At 33.7% G+C, this 23721-nt stretch overlaps 1 protein-coding gene across 2 annotated transcripts in view; it reads left to right on the top strand.

Annotated features, from left to right (window-relative positions):
• The window catches only part of LOC121367933 (inactive histone-lysine N-methyltransferase 2E-like), a 50686-nt gene that overhangs the window by 3621 nt on the left and 23344 nt on the right, over positions 1-23721 (top strand). For both annotated transcript variants that reach the window (XM_041492392.1, XM_041492391.1), the window contains exons 2-18: positions 5036-5192; positions 7542-7632; positions 8431-8633; positions 9344-9480; positions 9915-10132; positions 13667-13708; positions 14493-14563; positions 15305-15398; positions 15930-16004; positions 16529-16635; positions 17165-17282; positions 17685-17794; positions 18172-18255; positions 19070-19427; positions 20031-20198; positions 21143-21373; positions 23562-23659. In XM_041492392.1, the coding sequence (XP_041348326.1) occupies positions 5134-5192; positions 7542-7632; positions 8431-8633; positions 9344-9480; positions 9915-10132; positions 13667-13708; positions 14493-14563; positions 15305-15398; positions 15930-16004; positions 16529-16635; positions 17165-17282; positions 17685-17794; positions 18172-18255; positions 19070-19427; positions 20031-20198; positions 21143-21373; positions 23562-23659 (2264 nt within the window). In that variant the 5' untranslated portion in view covers positions 5036-5133. The remainder of the gene's footprint in view (positions 1-5035; positions 5193-7541; positions 7633-8430; positions 8634-9343; positions 9481-9914; positions 10133-13666; positions 13709-14492; positions 14564-15304; positions 15399-15929; positions 16005-16528; positions 16636-17164; positions 17283-17684; positions 17795-18171; positions 18256-19069; positions 19428-20030; positions 20199-21142; positions 21374-23561; positions 23660-23721) is intronic.

The raw sequence follows: 23721 nt of genomic DNA, 5'->3' as shown, positions 1-23721 counted from the left end.
GTTTAAATATAGGTCATGCTCCAAGGTCATTTGAGATTGCATGTGTAGTCAAGACAGTTGCACAGATTAAACACTGATCACATGCAAGCAAATCTTGATATAAATTAGTGAAAAACAATTGTTCGCATTAATGGATGTACTTAACTAGTTTTGTGTAATTATTCCAGTCTGTTGATTTCGCACACACCATCTAGAACAGGCATGCATCAAGGTCACGGGGAAATAACAGTAGGCTTATGTTAAACATGTACAGTGAATAAAATTAGTCTCTGCTAATAATGACATTTGTTATATAAAATAATATACTTATAAGACTGCAAAGTGACATCACATAACTTTCAAAGTTAGCTGGATTTTATATACACTTGTTTTAGTTTGATTATCCTTTTTAATGTTGCCGATTTTTAATGAAACATTTTGTTCTAATAAAATGTGAATCCAATATTCTTAAAGGCAATTAACAAGATGCTGAATAAAATGGATGAATATCATTAAATGCAAATTATGTAATGGTGGGGTTGGTAAATTGAGAGGTTACTTTAAACCGCCCCCCCCCCCCCCCCCCAAAAAAAAAAACCCGTGCAATTTTTAGTTTTAAAAGGATAATGAATTCTACCAGCTCTCATCTAAAACAAATATTTATTCTATTAGTCCCCCTCCCTACCAGTCCAACTGGAGGGAACTATAGGTTTCATTGCTGTCATTTTTATATTCTGTTTTGCAATGCGTCAAGATATAAGTTGAAACTTTGTATATATTTGTCATGTACCGTTTTTTCCCCATGTATTATACGCACCCCCAACTTTGAACGTTTATTCTAAGAAAAAAACCCCATGAACCACAATATAATGCGTACCGTTTTTTTAAACCACAAAATCGACAGTGAATGCAAGATGTACTGTTTTCCCCGTCACCAAAATTAACAAAAAGCGAAAGAAGCGGTATATTCAAGAAACCAAACTTAAGTTAGGTATTTGAGTACATAGACCTACATGTCACATTAAACAAAGGCAAGTACTTGCGTACTTACATGTCACAGACTCACACGTGCATAAATCAAAACAAAGTTATATACCCATACACTGTAAATGACTAATAAATAAATGAAAAAAATAAATAGCATATTACATTTCGTTCTCGTGGCTAACATGAATGCACAAGATTTCTAAATTTATAATAGTGTGGTATATTTCCGGTTTGCCGGAAATGGCCGAATTAAATCTCATGGAAATTAAAAATATTTACGGTCCAGTTTTGTAATTTGTGTGCACTTTTTGGTGAGGATTCGATACTTTCGTAGATTTATTTTGCATTTATTACAACCATCATATGTGAAAAGCGATTTTTTAAGATGGTTTTGGCGTTTCGTTGTAATGAACACTCAATAACCTGTAAAGTACCGTAAACTACTGATCGGCGATTTTTCATGGGTGATCGCTGGACATTTTTAAAAGAATTTTTTTCTATTGCTATGTATAGTGCGCACCCCCATTTTTAACCTGTATTTTCTGGTGGGGAAAAGTGCGCTTAATACAGGGGAAAATACGGTAGTTGCAGATCACATTTAATTTTTATGGCATTCAAAGGGTTGTGGCTCTTGAACTTGGGAGATGCAGAAATGTGTTGGCCCGATGTTGTATTGGTGGTGACAGACTGAAGCTGATCTATGTTTAATCTTTGTTTTAAATTAAATTTTGATTAAGTTGATATGGATTTTGTTTTCCAGTTTGTACAGTATTAGCTGAAAAAGATACATTTTCATATTTTGATTCTGTTTTCTAAATTTTGATGGCGACAACTGAAAATTTATAAATTAGCAACTACTGTTACACATTTTAAAATTGTGTAACAATCTCTGAAACATGCATAGCGAATCACAACATGATATTGAAAGTTCTTTTCCAGACCATACACTAAAATTTCATATTCCACAATTAATGCCTTCTTAATTCACTGCAGTAATATTTTACACCGATATGTAAATCAGTAATTACGAAAATGTCCCATAAAAGTATTAAAACATCACTCCCGTAGAACACTGCCAGAAATGACCGAGTAAAATACTCTGTAAAAACATTTGCCTGTAAATAGCCGTGACGTTGTGAAGGGAACTTGGTTTCTGTTTGCTTCACAGAAACCTAGCACAAGATGACTTCCAGTGTAAGTGAAAGTGGGACTGACAATAACTGCCAGGCTCAATTATCATGCGATTCTTCTTTCGATGATGAATAGTGTAATAATGATGACTGAACTAATATTTGTGCAACACAACAAATAATGCCTTACAAGTTTCAACCTGGAACGTCTTGCAAAGACAGATGACGTGGAAATGGTCGTTGGAGACTTATTCTTGTTTTGTTCTTTAGCTTTTTGTGCAAATTACTTTGCTACACTGTATGTTCTAGTACTTGTGATGTAGTAGAAAAGACAATAAATAACACTTGACTTCTATGAGTCAAGTGAACCCGATATCGATAATTTTAAGAAATAAACAAAAACGACTTTTAGTCCATCTCATCCCTCTATAAAGATGTTTTTTTGTGAATACTTTCAGTTTTATTAACATAAAAAACCCCCAGTAAAAGTGTTTAAAAAAAATAAAAAAATAAAAAATTGTTTGCAGTTGTGAAAACAATTGGCTCAGAAATAAATAACTTATAGTAAATTCCATAGTATGAAAAAGGGTGTTCTCTGTGGGAAGGTATAGTGAAATTAATTTAATGTATTTATAGTCTGTCTCACAGTGAACGCCTTTTTTCATACTATGGAATTTACAAGTTATTTATTTCTGAGCCGATTGTTTTCTAAGTTGCATACAAAAATAGCATTTTTTTTGGGGGGGGGGTTATTTCCAAGACACTTTTCTTCTTACGTCAAACCAAACTGAGATTATTTACAAAGAACATGTTTGTAGGATGGGACGGACTAGGCTATAGATACTTACTTGTCTGAACTTTATTGTTAATGAAAATGTTCTTGAACTGTAAAGAAAAAGTGAACAAGATGAAAACAACAACAAATCAGATGTCGATTGCACGAACTGTGCATGAGAAAACAAACTGACCTGAGTGGGAAGCATAACGCAGTTCGTGACGTTGACGATATGCACCCCAATGTCATTTCGGTGTGGATGTCGTCGGCTTGTTGTCATTTGTTTTGTGTTGCAGAAAAATTGTTCGTACAGCATCTTTTTTAAAAGCCATAACACATGGTATTCCCGTATCTTGCTTAATCCGACAAGCCAGTTCGGACGAATCGAAACTAAAGTGTCTGCTTTTGCAACGGTCTCCGGCATTTTTTTCCTGTCCAGTCTTTCCATGTTGTTTTAAACAAATTCACACACCGCATTCTGACACTAGCATTACTAGGAAATGCGTGAAGACTAAAATTACCAGCTTTTATATTGCTACAGCCGCCAACAACACACAATGTTTAACCATAATAAACACAAAAGAAGCAATGAACAATGGTGCTGACTATCGAAAGGAGTTCCCTTCGTGACGTCACGGATCAAATCTTACGGAAATTCCCAAACGAATTCAGCTGGTTCTGTTTTTCAGGGGAATATTTTTTAATTTAATTGAAAATATACCGATATATAATTATTATTAATTTTTTTTTTTTTCTAATCGTATTAAATAATATATTTATTGATATAGCTCAATACATCATATATCTGGAACAGCACTAACAAAATGTTTGGTTGAAGCATTTTCATAAAATGGCTAATAAAATTCCAAGTTGGCTAATGTTTTGTCTTTAAAAAACATGTAGCTATTTTTGATCTAGGGTTAGCCCTTCGTGTGAGTCCTTCACACTAGCCACCACACCACTGAGACTGAATCAGTTGAACTGGTTGATTTGCAGTTTCGTGTGTAGGTGTTTCCACATTTTAACAGAATGAACTGAATGCTCAAGACACATTTTAACAGACTGGAATGCAGATGTGTGGTCCAGGTTTTGTTTAATTTGTGCTATGTATAAAGATTTTGTATGGGTCAGCAGGGCTGGAAATAGTGGCCTTCAAAAAGCAGTCCATTTTTAGACCTAGCAGGTAAAATAAAAATTTATAATATTCCAGTTCATTTTTCAAGACACAAATATATGTACAATCATTACATCTGCTATTTAGCTGAGGATGAGCATGTTATTCTGTTATATTTTAATTTTATAATGCTCTAAAATACAACTCAGGACTTCCTAATTTTTCACACACTATCCCAAACCCTCCACTGACCCTGTGCTGTCTTTATTTCCAACATGCCATAAATGTTTTTCTTAGCAGCTCATATTTCTTTTGGCCTGCTTTTTAAAAAATATAACAGCGGGTCCTATTTTACTTCTTGTTTTGTCAATCCACTCTAACAATCCATTCTAAATCAACCATTTTTCCCAAGCACTTTGGTTTCAGATTCATTTGAAATATTTACCAAATATTCCTCTGTCATCTACATAAATAAATTGAAAAATTTGTACTCTGTATACCAGCCCTCTGATTTCATGGCAATGATTTTTATTCAGCAACATAAAAAAAACTTTGTAGGTAAAGTCCTTGACCTATGATAATTACAGGACTCACACTGGAACAAATGGGTCATTAGAAAACGCCCAGGGTCTGGGCCAAAAAGTCTATAAAAAATCTGTTTTTTTCTCTCCAGAAATGGCAATAACCAAATAGTACAAAATTTTGTATTAGCCAATTTTGAGATCTAAATGTGGAGAATTTCCTTGAAAGTTATTAAAAATAGTTCATTTAAAAAAAACCGTAGTGTGCTCAGAACAGACAAAAAAAAACCCCCGTGTTGTGCCCAAATTAGTGAGACCTAAAAGCTATGACTTCATATACAAATTGACTAATTTGGCAGTGGACAAGGTGAACCCTGCAATTCATATTGCAGCTATGGCAGTTGCTGTTGATGCTGTGTTTAATTCAAGCCCTGCAGTTAATTTTCTTTCTTGATAGTAGCTCTTTAAAAAAAATCTTGTTTTTAATTGTACACTGCATTGACAGATGAATGTTGTTTATATTATTCAGGAGTCCATTGTATCGTCTGCCATGTCAAGTGAAGTGATTTTCATTAAGCTGCTTGCCAGACCCACTGATCATGGATTACACATAAACCTGCCAACAAGATGAGCTTCATACTACACGTTGGACCTGTGCGTGGCAATGAAGTCAAGTGGTCGCATGAGTAAGTTTTCCATGGCACTTTTTCAAGGTTTACAGAGGTCATCCCGAAGTTGCTGCCATTGTAGCATGTTTCCAACTCACAATATTAAAAAAAAAATTCTACAATTAAAATTGCATATATATTAAATACCTTTTCAGTGTTTCTGCCAGAAAGACATTTTTGGGTATGGCTCTATGGAATTGAATGCAACCACAGTCAACAGGCGGGTATGGGGGGCCTCCCCTATAAAGAAAATGGGTTAAGTTTAGCGTTAGGGTTAAGAAAATAATACAGTAATGATAAGAGAATTAATTTTGTCAAACGGTTAACTTAACAAAACAAAAACAATCGACAAAATCTCTGATTTTTCTTGATTAGAATATCAATGTTTGTAATTTAACCAAAACTGGATTTTATTTACCGATGATTTTGTCCATATTATTAAAAAAAAATGAAGTTTGAAGTACTAAGGCAGCCAGAAATACATTGAACATACAGACACTGATAAATTCTAAACAAGAAAATGTATTATTGTAGCCGGTTAAGCATCTTACAATGGCCGAAAAACTCAGAACAGTTGGAATATGGCACATAATTCATAATAACTTTGTAGATCAATTATATTGAATGCAGGGCTAAAATGTCGTTTTTCACGATAAAATTATTTGTGTGAAAGCAGTCTGTGAGAATCCTCTGAAACCAAATAAATTTGTAGAAAACAAAATGGCATGTTTAATTTATAAACTGTTTATTGAAGTTTAGAATTTTGCTTAATAACTGTTCGTATTGAAAATGAGCAACACAGGAAACCTGGATCTAATACTAATATTTGGAAACAAAATTGAGCTTCCACTGGTCTTTTTGGTGTGACTTTGTTTCATAGAAATGGGTTAATCACTGGTAGACTGATAAACCACTACATTTGCAAGTCTACAAACATGTGAAAACATGTATGCTATGCTTTTAAATCCACACACAAGCTTGAGTTTTCTACTATTATTATTTCGGTATACATGTATTGAGTTTATTAACACTGACAGACTACAGATGATTATTTGATCTCTTAAATTTTAGGAAATGTTTAGTAATTTTTATGGGAATCCATATAAATTTGGATGTTTACTGCTTGCTTGAATCAATTTCAAATAATTGCACAATTTTTCAGTGCTGAAATATTTATGGGTCCTTGTGTTGCATTTTGATTGCCTTAAATATTTTCAAATGGCACTTGCTAAATTACAATCTATAGATTTGTTCAAGTTAAGATTTTGTTGTCATAAAAGTACTAAAAGGTCTACCACTTCTATAATTCATAACCACCCAATAAACTATTTTGCAATATATAACATATCTGTTTGCAAATAATTAATACTAACCTGGATCAATATTTAAGGACTCGCTCATCCTTACATACTTACAGAATCCTGTATATAGGCTAGTACTCTCCAAAACTATAATAATGGTTAAAATTTGGGAATAACCTTGAACTGATCTTGGACAAATACAGTTATTTTAAAATTACCTTTATTACATACATGTGTAGTCATGTTCCCATGAGTGGCTTCTTACAATATTTCATTTTAACTTATTTTTGTGCTTATATCCAATTACGGTTCAAGCACACTGTCCTGGGCACACACCTCAGCTATCTGGGTTGTCTATCCAGGACAGTGGGTTAGTTGTTACTGGTTACTGAGGATAAGAGGGTGTAGTGGTCTTACACCTACCCATTGAGTCGTTAAAACTCGCTCTGGGTGGGAACCGGTGCCGGGCTGCGAACTCAGTACGTGCCAGCCTTATGTCCGATGGCTTAACCACGACACCACTGATGCTGTTTCTTACAATAATGGAGAGTAACAACATTTTGAACAGTCGCTTCCCTTTTTATATGTTAAAAATTATAACAAGAACATTGTTACAAAGTCTTAATTGATTTAAACTTGTACCTTGGAGTCGGAAGTTTAAAATATAATTTTGTAGGTCAAATTTTCTAGTAATAATATAATTGACAGCAATTACTGCATGAAATTATTTTGCTATGTTAAATTAAAATTTGATGATTGTTTTTACAATTTGTAATTAGCAAATCTGGCGAGTGGCAAAGCTAGCTCTGACTGAAATTCACTAGCCGTGTTAACAGCTTATTGGTCTTTTATATGTCAGTTACCTTTTAATTGTCCTTTTTAAAAAAAACCCAGCAGTGAAATATTTCTCTCGATATCAAGTTGTTTTGTTGAGAGTTTACTCTGAGTAATAATAATTGTATTGAAAAGAAGCAGAAGTGATTGATGGTGTGCAACCTGCATGAAGTTTATTGTGATTTTTTAAAAATGATTCTTATTGAATTTTTTTTTTTTTTTTTTTTTTTAGATCTGATATACATGTAGCTGAATCATCTTCAAGGAGTGAATCCTGCCAAACATCACAGAGTTATGCCAGCTGTTTCGGCTTGCCATATCAGGTATTGTACATATCTGTTACATGATTACCACTAGTACTATTTCATCTTTGTGTTATCAATAAATTCTCCCCAATAAAGCCTTTTTAATGTTACCAATATCCATTATTCTTTTTAGGGCTAGCCAGATTCGCCAATTGTGAATTTTGAAAGCAGTTAGCAAATTTTATTTTAATTTGGCAAAATAATTTCATGTAATAATTGACATTTTATATAAAATAACTTGATTTCTACAATGTTTGAAGTTCAGTAGACAGTTTGGCGAATTGTTTTAAGCTCACCCAGGGCTAGCCCTGCTTTTGTAAGTAAACTGATTTTGTAAGTAAGCATTGCTGATCATTTCAAATTTTAAATCTTAATTCATGCAGACTTATGATTAATTGGTCCCCTGATTTAGATATTGAACATTGATACTGTGTTCTCCATGAGCAAAGGCAACCTAAACATACCTCTTCTGAAACTCTGCCTGGCAAGCACTCGCATAAAGTTTCAAATAAAATTCATTAAATACTTTATCACAAGGCAATCAGTTTGCTCCTCTCCTAAAACTTTACAGGTGAGTATGGAGGGGAGCATAAGTGATCACTCGCCTTTCCTGGTGAAGACTTATTTAATCCTAATCTAGTTTTTAATTTTTGTTTAAATCACATGCTAAGAAGAACTAAGCTAGTCTCAGCAAAGTGGTGATGAGCTTCCTCAAAAGTCTTTCATTCTTAGTTTTTAGAAACTTGTGCATCAGTTTCCTTATTGGCATTGCCAGAAAGAGAGAATTTTTAATTTTTTATTTGTTATAACTTACAGGATCATAATTATGGTGCTCCTCCGCCTCCATCACCACCTCGGTCCCCCGTTCCGAAGGTCAATGGACATGTGGAGGTGGAGTTTGTTCCGGCAATGGATGAACTGCTTTCCGCCAAGGAAGAAATTGTTGATGACAGCATTACACGATGTATCTGTGGGTACCTGCATGATGATGGGTACATGATATGCTGTGACAAGTGCAGGTATGCATTTTGTAAATGTTAACTAAATTAAGTACCCTGTCTGTGGGATGGTGCATATAAAAGATCCCTTGCTGTTAATCGAAAAGAGTAGCCCATGAAGTGGCGACAGCGAGTTTACTCTCTCAATCTTTGTGGTCCTTAACCATATGTCTGATGCCATATAACCGTAAATAAAATGTGTTGAGTGCGTCGTTAAATAAAACATTTCTTTCTTTTTTCTTTCTGAATTAAGTATTTAATTTTTTCCAATTTAAAAAATAATGCTAGTCTGGTTGATGTGTTGGATGATAAGCAAATGTGATAGGGTGGAGACCAGTTACTTGTGACAAAACCATATCAAATACATGCAAAAACACGTTATAAGTGCTTATTTCAGTAATACAGTAGCAATAAAAAGTGGTTGTGGTTTATTTATAAAATAAAATAATGTGTTAAGCAATCACTGGTTCATTTCACCCAGTTTGAATAAAACATATCTTATTTTTCCTATTTAATGCCCAATTTTTGATCAGTTCAAAATAAAACGTTTTCAGACATGGCTGTTGAAAAGTTGAACAGATAGTTACAAAACTTTGTTAGTGGATAATTCTTTGCAGATTTATGTCCATATTTTCATATTTTTCAACCTTTTCTTAGGCTAAGGGTTTCTAATATCATCAATGCCATCCTTAAGAGCATAGTTAAATTTGTTACTGAAATTAATTTTGCAGTGTGTGGCAGCATATTGACTGCATGGGCATCGACCGTAATAATATACCAGATAATTATTATTGTGAGCTCTGTGAATCTAAACCAGTTGATGTGGAGAGAGCGAAGTTCATCCAGAGAAAGAAACGAGAAGAAATAGGTAAGATCAGAATGTTTTTTCATCTCATATATATAGAGTGAACTACATTTTAATTTTTTTAAATACATTAAATATAATTATTGTAGTATTAACAAAAATTACTGATTACAAATAAATAAATAAATAAATAAATATTGATTATTTGTAAAATAAAACTCATTTGTCATCTTAAATTTTAATGTGACTGCCAGTTGTACTATTTTTCACTAGACCGAGAAGAAACAAAGTTTCTCTGTATTGATAGAGATACCCAGCCCTTGCATTTCAGATTACTTTCCAACAGCATTTTAGTACCAATAATAAGATCCAATAATGGTTAAAAACTGCTATCGCTGATCAACTTAGCAGCTGTTTTTGTGTTGACACTGCAGATTGTCTCTGTGAAATTCAAGGGCCAAGTGTAAATTGTATGTTTTCTTGTATTTGATTTTCAGACACTAGTGCTACTGACACTGATCCAGATGAGGCTGCTAATCACCTGGCATCTTTGAACAGGAAATCCATATCCCCAACCAAAGGTAAAACTCCAAAACAGAGACGAATTTCAAAAACTAAGGAAAAAGTCTCTCCAAGGAAATCTGGAGTAAAGAATGGCCGGAAACTGCCGAAAAAAGAAAAGGAAAACTTAAAAGATGTCAATAAATTGACAAAGGTGAGGATTTTATTTACAATCTATCAAAATAGTATATACTTTATTTACAAATTAAAGTTTCCAGTGAATATAGTATTTGAAGGTTATTTGTCATTTCGAACTTTGTTTAAAAAAATTTAATTGCCTCATTCCTTTGAAATGTGATACACATTTTCACCAAATAATTAATCTTTACATGCCCATAAATGTATTTGGGCAATTCCACGGTAACTGACGCAACATTCAGACATTTATTAACATCTTGATTATTTTTTTATTTTTTTAAGTATTCAATAAAATTCTTAATGGTTTTGATTGAAATAAATATATGGTGACAAAGTCATGTCAAAAGAAAATTTCATTGCATATAATCTCAGCGCAGCTACAATCACAAATGAAGTGTGGGTAACTGACGCAACAAAAAAAGTAACTTGTATTTGACATGTCTTGGAACTTGCCAAAATTCTTTGAATCTGAAGCATCAAGTTTTCAGGTATATATAGAAATGTGTAGTGCACAGGTAATCTATGATCACTAGAATAAGAGAACTTAAGTTTTCTACAAGGATTTGTTTTATTAAGTTTTTTTATTAATGGCTAACTGACGTAACACTAAAAGTAACTGGCGCAACATTTGCAAATCATAAAAACTAATAAGAACATATTTTAAAAATAAAACATTTGTCTTTGGCAAATGGTGCATCTAAATTGTAAGAAATACATACATCTTAAAAGGGAAATAAAAAAAACTAACAATAGGGGCATGTTCAGGGTGGTGGGTTAATCCCCCATTTCCCAACCCTATCCCTACTCAAAGCAAATTATTATTATTATTTTAATATGCAAATACATGCATTTGTCATGATGAAATTCACTTGTAGAATGCAAGAAATTGCATTTTAGGATATCGGGTTCTCACAATTTTCCAACTCTTCACACACACCACGTATAGACGTAGCTTGTGAAACGACGCCATTTTGTAAAGATGTCGAAAAAACGCGAACGATCAGAGCCATATGAACTGTGCAAAGCTCAGAAAAAGCCAAAAGTAGTACAGAAGTATAAACAGGACTACAGCAATGAGTGGCCTGTTTTGAAGGCCAGTTCTGTTAGTAATACTAGTGTATTTTGCACTTTATGTCGTGTTGATTTTTCTGTTGCCCATGGCGGGAAAAATTATTGCCAAAGGCACATCAAAACGAAGAAACACCAGGACATCGATGAGGCCAGCGATAAAACAATTCATAAACAAATATCTGGATATTTTACACAGCAAAAGGGTTTATACGACGGGTCACAATTCACGCGAAAATGATTAGTCTTTCCCGTTTTTAAATGTTGGCAGCTATGCAACAGCTTAAGTTTATATGTACATCTTGATTGGAAGTGTAATAAAAAAATGTTTTTGAAATTTACAAGTATATATACTGCATTCACTTTTTTATGACATTACCAAACAAAATGTTTTTGTAAAAAAATCGATGGGAATAAGGCAGATATTGTAAATAACCCATATTCTTTCTTTTTATTCTCAGCACGCTGTCCTGTCTCATTTGTTTTCGTTTGATTTCACTTTATTTTGCTCCATTTTTCACTATTCTCTGTTCTTTTCCTTCTCCAACCTCTTTCTGTCTTCGTTCAAATGTGCTTGATTCTTGTTAATTTTCTAGGTTGCTGTCTTGGGAGGTACTCTACTAAACACATCAGCAACTTGGGATATTTTCAGAAGTAGTAACCAATTTATCAAATGAAAGGACATTTGCTATTTAGAACTATTAAAGGGGCAATCTCATAGTTGCATAATACATGTCCAAAAATTATTATTATTATTTTATTTATCTTTTGAAATGTGAAGATTATTCTTGAATTAAATTACATGCCCATAAAATATTACAACCAAATAACTTCATTTACAGGTAAAAAAGAATTATATCATTACAAAATTCATTTCAGGTGACCAACAGTTAATTGCGTGAAATCACATTTTGAATTTGAGTTGCAATTCCACAGTGACAAAGGATTGGCTATTTTGTTGAACTGTTTATGTACATGTACTTTACAAATTGAGCCAAGAATTCATGGGAAACCACTAGCAGTATGGTGTAATGTTGGTTTATTTTTCTGAGTTAATTATGAAAGGTTATGTATGAAATCATCCAATGTGTAGTTATTTATAATAAATAAATGTAAAAATAACAAAATAAGTGACTTGCCACTACATGTATGAAACTGATTTTAAATTTGTGTTACTGGTAATTATTACTGAACATTATAGATACTGTTTACATTATCAATCTAAGCTAATGAAACAACTTCTGCCTCTGACATCATAAGCAATATAATATATCTAATGAAACAAATTCTATGTGCATCTGATGTCAAAAGCTATACAATACATTGTATATAATATTATCTTGAAGGATACGGGTATATGCATTGATGCTTGTGAAACTGCTATCATCTACATACATGTATCTATTTAAAAACTGTTAACTGAGTCCTGATTATTTTATTTTAGTGAAATAGACATCTTTAGACTAACTTCTAAGGAGTGACAGTATTTGCAGTTCTTAAAAACTATTTTTTTTTTCTATAGTTTTACACAGATGTGATAATAAAGAAATTATAAAACTTACAAGTGCAAAGGTCAAGAAAATTCAAAAACTTATCATTAATTTTTTTATCGCACTCACTCTAGTTTGGGAATTAACACATTTCACAATCTTACATTATGCCTCGAAGAAATATAGCAATGGAAAATAATGTATGTGTTAATATGTTGCGTCAATGACTGTGGAATTATGTCAGTTACCAATAAATTTTAACTTCTTGTGTGCTCACTTAATTATTATGCTGCCATGTTGTGTAACAATGGCACACTAAGAGAATATAAAAAGATATAATATATGGTAGCACTGTTGGAGGGCAATATTAAAATTAAGCTTCAAAAGGTAACTGACGCAACGAGGTCATGCTATAAGTTTTTATTCATAAAAATCTATTCCAAATTTATTAATTTGTGTTGTTTGGGAATTACTATTAAGATCTTGGAAACAAAATGCAATACTTACCTTTATCATATTCATCCAATTTTAATGACATTTTTGAAAAAATATTTCAGTGCAATTTGGGTTCTATTCTTAGGAGGAAATAGCACAAATTAAAGATGGCCACCAAGTCATATGACACAGTTTTGAATTAAAACCTGAGTATTTTATGGTTTATTGATTATTAACAAAAAAGCTTTATGTGAAAAATAAAGGCATAAATAGTGGGGGGGGAAAATCACTCCAGAGGTACCGTTTTTCGTGGAATTGCCCATTTAGCAAAGCAAAGTAGAAATTTGGTCGAAATGTACCCTTTGAAATTCATTATAATCTAGTGTTAATAAATATGTAATATGCTCTAGAGGTTAATACTGTTCTGGAAAAAGTGATTTTAATTAAGTCTGTGTCCTGCTTAATCTTTTCACTATTCAGTATGTTAAATGCTAGCCATGTTGGATTTTCCGCTTATTTCTTTGGAAAAAAATTAAATCGTAATTTATGATTTTCAGGTGACACAGGGCAGCATTCAGACAGCAGTGAAATTAGTTAGGGTGAGTTTTATTTTGATTGATTATTAAAAAAGATGATGCTTTTGCTCTTTGAGATCTAAGAAAATCATATCAGACTTTAAAATGATTGCACTGCTTTTGCTCTTTGAGATCTAAGAAAATCATATCAGACTTTAAAATGATTGCACTTAATGCATTATTTGATTTTACTGTGAAACGTGGCATCCAGATCAGTCTGGCAATATATATTTGTATTGTAAAGTTCCTTTTCACCAAACCAACTGCAAAATTTGACAGAGGTAATAACAGCAACATAATTGTGCAAGATCATCTCACGATGTTTACGAATGACCAACAATGATTTTTTAATTTATATAATGAGGTTATTGGTCCCCTACCAATTCCAACTGGAGGGAACTATAGGTTTGATCTCCATCCTTCTGTCTGTCTCGCATACAGTTTTCCAGATATTTTTGCAGTGTCTCAAGTTATTGAGCTGAAATTGTGTGTATAGCTTTATCATATACTATTACAGATTTGACTTTCATGGCAATTTATTAATTTTCACAGAGTTATGGCCCTTAAATTTTGGAGATAATGAACATTTGTTTTCCAGACATTTTTGATTTTCAGTTTCTGAAGATGTTGAGATTAAAGTTTATATATGATCATGTTCAACTTTCATGGCAATTTACCTATTTTTCACAGTTATGGCCCTTGAATGTTTGAGATATGAAAATTTGTTGGACCAAATAGGGGACATGTATTGCTTTAGGAGTACTCTAAAAAGGTTTGTTTATATTGACACCCGTGTTGTCCATTTCAGAAAAAGAGGAATATGCCACTGTCTGTGTCTCCAATGGTTAGTCGAAAAGATCCGTGGAACTGTTCATTCAGGTATATTTTAATTTGAAAAGTGAATTTGAGGTACTCACTCAGGGTTCTGCCAGAGGGTAAAACGGGTATGGCGCCATACCCAATTTTTTTTTTTTTTTTAAATTAACTTTTTCACAAAATTAATTACTCTTATCATTACTGTATGATTTTCTTAACCCTAACCCTAAACTTGACCCATTTTCATTCTAGGGGAGGCCCCCTATACTCCCTGTTGACTGTGGTTGTATTCAATTTTATAGCACCATACCCAAAAATTACTTTCTGGCAGAAACACTGTCACTTATTTGTCTTGACAATTTTATTAGTCGTAGCTGGTACTAGTTTTAAATATTTATCTTGCTGAAAAAACTAAATGTCAAGTGTATAATGCACTTACATATATTTGAATTCAGTGACTGCTCTTGGTAGTGTGAAAGTGATATCAGCAAGTGATTCATTTTAGACTAATGAATTTTGACATTTGTAAATGGCTGATTGATGGGGGAAAAACCCATTTTGGTTGTGTTGTTGTCTACTTGACTAAAATGTATGTGCTCAATAGGGTCTTCTGAAAAACTACCTTTTTGCAAAGATGTAATTAAATATAGTGTTGGCATTGCAGAACTACATAATATAATCAAGAATATTGGTGGGATAATTTAAAAAGGGGTGGGATATATATTTAAAATAAAATTACACGCTTTTTACTTGGTTTCCAATTTTTTGAATGTGTATAATATGTGTGGGTTTTTTTATCTCTAGTCCATGGGTGGATAGATATGAAGAAGCAAAGGAAAATCGTTATAGTGCTGATTTAAAAGAAATTTTATCTGCTACAAAGATAAATGGAATCCATGTGAGTTTAGTTTGTATATATATCTCATTTACTCATTTTTTGTAGTATGTAATCATTTGTGTACTTGACAACAAATGCTGTGTTCATGAGATTTAAAATAAGTGGTTCATTCTTTCTGATTACTGGTTTTAAACAATTCTCAGTCACTTGGCATATACTACTTAGATTTAGTTTTTTGTTGTGTGATCAGTGATTTCCAGACCTTATTTTCACAATGTCTCAAAATATTGAGCTGCCATTTTTTGTATAGCTTTGCCATGCACTGTTACAGATCAGGTTTGACTTCAATGGCGATTTACCCATTTTTGACAGTTCAGTCCTTTGAGGGTAGGAGATATGGAAATTTGTTTTGCAGGGTTTTTTTTTTGCCACAAGATATTGAATTGAAATTTTGTGTCTAACTTTATCATTTACTGTTACAAATAAAGTTTGAATTTCATGGCGATTTACCTAGTTTTTGTAGTTGTGGCCTGGTAGGGGACATGCATCGCTTTAGCAACACTCTCAATATGCTTGTTTTATTTGTTTCAGAATGACATCCAGATGGATGTGGCACGGCTGCGGGTTCAGCTATGTTACATCGCTGATGTCCAGAAGAATAGAAAAGTAAGCACTTGATTGTATTTTACAGCATTGTGTAACAAACTTTATTACATACCTATTAAATCTTATTATATAAATAGTCCTGAATACGATTATCAAATACATGTTCCGAATAGACGAAACTATGTTTCCACATTATGCTACAATTTAGAGGACATGTGTATGTGGTATGCCCTTAATTATTTGCATGGGAACACAATCATCCTGGTTCTGTTAAATTAGAAAATTCTTACAGGAATTGATAACAGATTGTGACAGCTAATTTGATCCTAAATTTCACCAACATGAAAATCAAAAAAATATTGAAATATAAAGTGTTAAACTTTAAAAAAAAAAGTGGTTGCCAAAGCACTGATTGGTAATAATGGGTGTAAATAGTGGATATCTGTAAATGTGACACAATATTTTGTATAATTTTAAAACCCATTAACTGCTCTAAAATATGATATAAATTGGAAAATGCATTTTTGGATGAAATGTACTGATTTATGAATAAAATTAATACACCTTTTTTTTTTTTTTAACAGGGTCTGCTGGCTGCAGACCAGATCTCCCCAGGTCAAATTGTGATAGAATTTAAAGGCAAAGTTCTGCTACGACAACAGTACTTTGAAGAAAATCTATTTTTTAAAAGGTATTGTAAAACCTTTGACAATTGCATTGGTTATCCATTGAAATATTATGAAAAGGAGAAGCTTCGGATCCAATATTGATGATTTTTGCTTCATAAAAAAAAAAGTATAAGTATAAAAGTTTGAACTAATTAAACATGCACATTTTTTATTTAGAAATATCTAGTGTGTTTCTCATTGTTGCTTGAGACACCCATCTTGGTAGCTAAAAAATGTTTATTCTGAAATTTGTAAAACATTAATATGTCAGAATGGTATGTTGGTTTGCAATAAATCTTTTGTTAAACAATATAAGTACACATTTCCAGGACAACTGATAAAAATTATGTGCGTACAAAAGTTAAAATGACTTTTTTTAAAACTAATTTTTTTATTTATATGTGCATTCTTATTATTTCTGCAAATATTTGTCTTGAAAACTACTATTCTAAAATCTTGGACTTCTTGTGGCACTTTACATGACTTAGTGCAAACTGAATTCCAAACTGAATTTGTATGTTGTTTTTACACATGTGTTTTTTCTTGTTGCAGGTTGCATCCGTTTGTTCTGTTTTACTCAAAATATGAAAATTATGATCTTGTTGTTGATGCCAGCTCGTTTGGCAGTGATGCACGTTTTGTCCGAAGATCTTGTTCTCCCAATGCTGAGGTTTGTTGTGTGCTCTAGTGGTGTCGTTAAACAAAAAAACTTTATTAAAAAGACATTGATACAAGTTAATGAGATTTGGCATATAGCAGTTTATTGATTTAATAGTGGAATTCATAGGCAATACTTTTTGGTTTAACTTGTTACATTTGTGTTTTTCTTTTGTAAGTACGTGTTTGGAAAACGGAAGACACATTATTAACCACATTTGTTTGTGCAGTCAAAAATAAATTCTTGATTGAATATAATGGAGACACTAAACCATTGCCTTAAAGCTTTTTTTCCCCAACTGTATTAAAATTAAATTATTAAAATAACATGTACTACTGAATGTAATATATGATGATTCTTTGCTGTTTGTTTAAAAGACTGCAGTATAAACATTCAGTTTCACAAATTTTACAGGTGCATCATATGGTGGAAAGAGGAAACATCAGTTTTTTCTTTCATGCCAAAACTAACATCCTCCAGGGTACAGAAATCACCATCCCTTTTGACTACAATTATCAAGAGTGGTGAGTAGAATTGGCTGCTTTTTGCAGCATTTTTATTGCAAAATGCCAACAAAAAGAAAGATTTCAGTTCTTTTACTACAGAGCTACTTGGAGAAATATTTTTGTAGTAAAATTGTGGCATCAGTTGTGTTATTTCTAACCTCATTTTGTGTGTGTGCAGAAATTTTCACATCTGTTTTTAAAGTTAAGAAGACAGCATAACACTTAAATGTCCTTTGTGTATCAGTTGGTAAGTTTTTAATTTCCATTTATGCTTACACGTATGAGTGTGTGATTAAAACAAATTTGGTCCATTACTGGTATTTAAAAAAATGTTTCTGATCTTTTTGAATAATATTTGCTATCATAATAAATGAATTGTTTGTGTTTTGTTTCAGCTCCTTCTGTGTTGAATGTGCTTGTTTGCGAAACAACTGTCCTGTCTCAAAATTTTGGAAAAAAGTGAAAAATGCTGAGAACATGTAAGTAATATTATTGCCAGGAGATCATTGTCAATTGTATCTCTAGTCTTGAAATTATGAGAGATTTTTTTTTTTTTTTTTCCCTTCTCATTTTTTGAAGTGTTATGTGACAGATCTATGTTTTGTTGTGTTAAAGGAACCCTGTTTAACCTTTCTATTCAAATGTAGCACTAGAAACAAATTTGTTTTAGGCAGTTTTCACATGTAAAGACCAGCCTCGGTGGCATTGTGGTAGGCCATCGGTCTGCAGGCTGGTAGGTACTGGGTTCGGATCCCAGTCGAGGCATGGGATTTTTAATCCAGATACCGACTCCAAACCCCAAGTGAGTGCTCCACAAGGCTCAATGGGTAGGTGTAAACCACTTGCACCGACCAGTGGTCCATAACTGGTTCAACAAAGGCCATGGTTTGTGCTATCCTGCCTGTGAGAAGCGCAAATAAAAGATCCCTTGCTGCTAATAGGAAAGAGTAGCCCATGTAGTGGCAACAGCGGGTTTCCTCCAAAATCTGTGTGGTCCTTAACCATATGTCTGACGCCATATAACCATAAATAAAATGTGTTGAGTGTGTTGTTAAATAAAACATTTCTTTCTTTTTCACATGTAGAGTATTTCCTTTAAAATTATTTAAAAGTGGCTAATTTAAAGACTTATTAGCCAAATAATAAATGTGGTAGCCACTTTGTATAATAAATTAGCAAATGGCTAATTTGGCAATTGGCAGGTGTACATTTCTATGTGTACTCCATTCTGTGATTCCTAGACATCATTGTTTTGTTTTTTTAGCAATATTGTGTATCTGTGTCTGTTTGTAGAACATCCAAATCGCCAGTGAAGGAAAAGAAAACAAGAAAACCTAGTGTGTCAAATACTCCAGGAAAAAAAAGTACTGTTGCTAATGAATTGACAGACAAACCTAGTACTCCTAGTACTCCCGAAATACAGACTGTGAACAGTGTTGAAGTGGTTAGTAGGACAAGGAAGAGTAGTAGTACCGAGGAGAAAGTGCGAAAAAACAGCACGGATGATCGTTCGAGGAAATCCAGTGGTTCTAGTGTTCCGACAAAAGTCGATGATTCGTTGTGTCCAAATAATATTCTGCCATCACCAGTTAAACAGTCACCAGACATCAAGTCTCATGTGTACACAAGAGCGTCTTTTAATATTATAAATGTGAGTGCCATTACTAGTTTAAAAGTTGTTTTTGTGTGCATGTGCGTGTGTGTGTGTGTCCGTCCGCTTTCATTAATTTTAACATCATAACTGACAGAACCTCTATGGTTAATCAAGGAAAGTAGACAACCACCATTACACTATATCAATTATCACAGACCCCATTATATTTATGTGTAATTTAACTGTGTGTCAGTTCTGATGTTGAAATGAATGAAATGAAAAACCAAACTAACAAAAACGACACTTTTAATATTTAAAGTGTAATTTAAGTATAACTGAGATTCTCTGATATGAACATAATGTACATACATGACATCTGTATTTCACATTTGTTAGGGTTTATTGACACGTTATTGGTGTTCATATTTAAATTAACTTTTGATATATTTTGCTTGTAAGAGTAATTTAACATTTGTGACAAACAAAACTGAAGGAGGGAAAATATTTACTAAGTTACTTGTCACAAGATGTAATCTTCTATTATTACATTATTACTAATGTTTTATTACAGTTTGCATTTGTGTATTAAAAAAAAGTAAGAGTAGTTGTTTGTTTAGTTCTTGAATGTTAAGCAATTATATTATCCTGCTTTCTTAAAAGGTTCAGAAAAAGATTGTACCAAAGGAAGAACCTGTTGAAGTAATTTCCCCTAAAGAGCCGTTGGTGATTCCAAAATTCGAACCGTTGCCATCTGGTGCTAACACAGAAAGCCAAGCTAACTCCCAAACTGAAGATGATGCTGAATCAGCGGAAAAGGCCCACAAGAAGGTAAAGTACAAAGTGTGGATATGGTCAACATAAATAGCTTCTTGTATTTAAGATGTCTAACCATTAAATTATATTTATCTCTGTTTCGTAAATATATTTAATGTATGGACATTACTGAATTATTTCATAAAATTTAAGTCAGTATTTTTCTTCTTCTGAATTAACCGGCCTCGGTGGCGTCGTGGCAGGCCATCGGTCTACAGGCTGGTAGGTACTGGGTTCGGATCCCAGTCGAGGCATGGGATTTTTAATCCAGATACCGACTCCAAACCCTGAGTGAGTGCTCCGCAAGGCTCAATGGGTAGGTGTAAACCACTTGCACCGACCAGTGATCCATAACTGGTTCAACAAAGGCCATGGTTTGTGCTATCCTGCCTGTGGGAAGCGCAAATAAAAGATCCCTTGCTGCCTGTCGTAAAGAAGAGTAGCCTATGTGGCGACAGCGGGTTTCCTCTAAAAAAAACAGTGTCAGAATGACCATATGTTTGACGTCCAATAGCCGATGATAAGATTAAAAATCAATGTGCTCTAGTGGCGTCGTTAAATAAAACAAACTTTACTTTCTTCTGAATTATGCAGCCTTCTGCAAGTCATAATTCTGAAAATGGTGGTGGGTTGAAAACTTAATGGTATATGTGTCTGGTACCATCAACTGGTCTGCATTATCGATTATTGTTCATTTAGCTATCGGTAGATTGTGCAGTGGCATTGATCAATGCTTAGGTGATTTATCGATGGCTATGCTAACAATTGATCATTATTGATCGATCAATCCTATACTTGCACGATTGATAGATGCTTGCATAATCTACTGATGGTTACACTAATGATGGTTCCACTGTTGGTGCAGAAGATCGATCTATCAATCGTGCAGATCAGTAAATGGCACCTGATATACGTATAATCATTTGCTTTAAGTTGTTTGTGTTTCTAATGTAATTTAGACCCGTGAGGAAAGAAAGATGGAAGCTATCCTGAAAGCCTTTGAAAAACTGGAGAAGCGAGAAGAGCGTCGTAAAGAGGCTTTGGCCAGGATTGGTGTTCAGAGGAAAAGTCAGGATGGCAAGAATCCAGACTCAAAGAGCGACGACAGTAAAAGTGAGGCTCCCAAGAGTGACGATAAAGACCCTGAGACACCTGAGGTGAAAGAAAATGTCGAAGACAAACCACGAAAGGTGATTGTTATTTTTTTACCTGGATATTACAGCCACGATTATGTAAAAGTGTGTGAATGGACTACTAGAGGTATAGGCAAATAAATCCTTGTGTTTGATGAGAGTTTCTCTCTGGAATTGTCTAAATTACAGGTGAGTGAACACAACAAAAAGGTTGAGAATGTTCAGAACTTATCTTATGATTAAATTTATAACACAAATAAAAGATACATTCTTTTAAAGTGGACGGTGGTAAAAATGTAGTCACCCACATTTATTATCTACATTCATATAACATTACTGCCTCGTCAAACAAAAGGTTAATAGCAAATTTTAACCCTTTGTACCTGTATCTATATTCCCTCCTTCCCTCTGCTCCCTTGCTTCTCCCTTCCTTAACTTTCTCACTCTCTCCGTGGTCTAGTGGATAAGCTGCTGGACAATCAAGCTGATGACAATTGTTCAAATCCCGTCAAAGCTGGCTCACACATTCATTCATCTTTCTCATCTATCACCCTCTGCCTATCATTCTCATTATCTTAATATAAAAAACTTTCCAATTTCTCCCACGATTTCAATCTGTTTCGACCCTTTCTGTCAATTTCCTCTGTCTTCTGAGCGTCCACACCATCGCTTACCTGTCTCAACTTCCTCCATGGGTGCAGTCTCTGTGTATATCCCTGCACCCACCTGGCATCCTCGTCCTCTGCCGCTAATAAAGCTGGTCCTACCCACGGCACTAACTAACGACCGCCGGTAGTAGGGGTGCATAGTAGGTGGCTACAAGTGCCTCTTAACAATGCCAGAAGTAACTACTGTATTTTCCCGTGTATTATGCGCACTTTTTTTCCAGAAAATACAGGTTAAAAATGGGGGTGTGCACTATACATAGCAATAGAAAAAATATATTTTAAAAATGTCCAGCGATCACCCATGAAAAATCGCCGATCAGTAGTTTACGGTACTTTACAGGTTATTGACAATGTTCATTACAACGAAATGCGAAAACCCTCTTAAAAATCGCTTTTCACTTGTGATGGTTGTAATAAATGCAAAATAAATCTACAAAAGTATCCATACCTCGCCAAAAAGTGCACAAAAATTACAAAACTGGACCGTAAATATTTTTAATTTCCATGAGATTTAATTCGGCCATTTCCGGCAAACCGGAAATATACCACACTATTATAAATTTAGAAATCTCGCGCATTTACGTTAGCCACGTGAACGAAATGTAATATGCTATATTTTAGTTTTCATATGTTTATTAGTCATTTACAGTGTATGGGGTATATAACTGTTTTGATTTATGCACGTGTGAGTCTGTGACATGTAAGTACGCAAGTACTAGCCTTTGTTTAATGTGACATGTAGGTCTATGTACTCAAATACCTAACTTAAGTTTTGTTTCTTGGTTTCTTGAATATACCGCTTCTTTCGCTTTTCGTTAATTTTGGTGACGGGGGGGAAAACGGTACATCTTGCATTCACTGTCGATTTTGTGGTTTAAAAAAACGGTGCACAGTATATTGTGGTTCCTGTTTTTTTTCTTGGAATGAACGTACAAAGTGGGGGGTGCGCATTATACACCGGTGCGCATAATACATGGGAAAATACAGTACTGAACACTCCCCGAAGTGGTCAGACTAAGCCCACAGCTAAAAGCTGATGGGGAACAGGTGTGTGGCACAGATAGCCACAAGAGACTAGCACCTGTTGCAGTTGGAGAGACAAGGACTGGGATGTGGAGGTGGACAGCGAAAGAAGTTGAAAGATAGGAGGAGTTGCCAGATCGGGAAGAAATGAGATGGAATTCAAAGGAGAGAAAGGAAAGGGGGGCACTGGGATAAAAAAAACACACAAAAAAAACCCCACAACAACAACAAAACTTTCTCACTCTTGATCCCTCTCTCCCAGCACAAAATAACAAAGATTATCATCTAAAATGTATTGAATAAACATATTTATATTCTAGGCATGCAAATGTAAGTACATCGTAAAAAAATTATTTAATAAAGGCTATATTGGCTGTTTCTGTTTTACAGTTGTTACAAACTAAGGATGGTGCTTACACATGATTGTGAGGATGCAAATTTGGTACATTTCTGGTATTTTAAACATGTTAAAGATCTTTTTGAATGGCCCCTTTACAGCTGTGTTAAAACAAATAATACATAATATATAAATAAATAAATATTTTGTTTGTTAGACTGAAAATCCAGCACCTGACCAACCACCTGTAACCAGTTCAGTGGATATTAAAGTGGAGCTCAAACCAGAAGTTCCTCCAATAAAGGTTTATAGAGGGTATGTAATGTAAGGAAGCTTTAAAGTAAAATATGTATACATATATTGCATGGTAGAACACT

Source organism: Gigantopelta aegis, chromosome 3 (genome assembly GCF_016097555.1).
Source record: "Gigantopelta aegis isolate Gae_Host chromosome 3, Gae_host_genome, whole genome shotgun sequence".
In the NCBI taxonomy this organism is placed as follows: domain Eukaryota; kingdom Metazoa; phylum Mollusca; class Gastropoda; order Neomphalida; family Peltospiridae; genus Gigantopelta; species Gigantopelta aegis.
The sequence above is the reverse complement of the archived record's forward strand: the minus strand, read 5'-3'. Positions and strand labels throughout refer to the sequence as shown.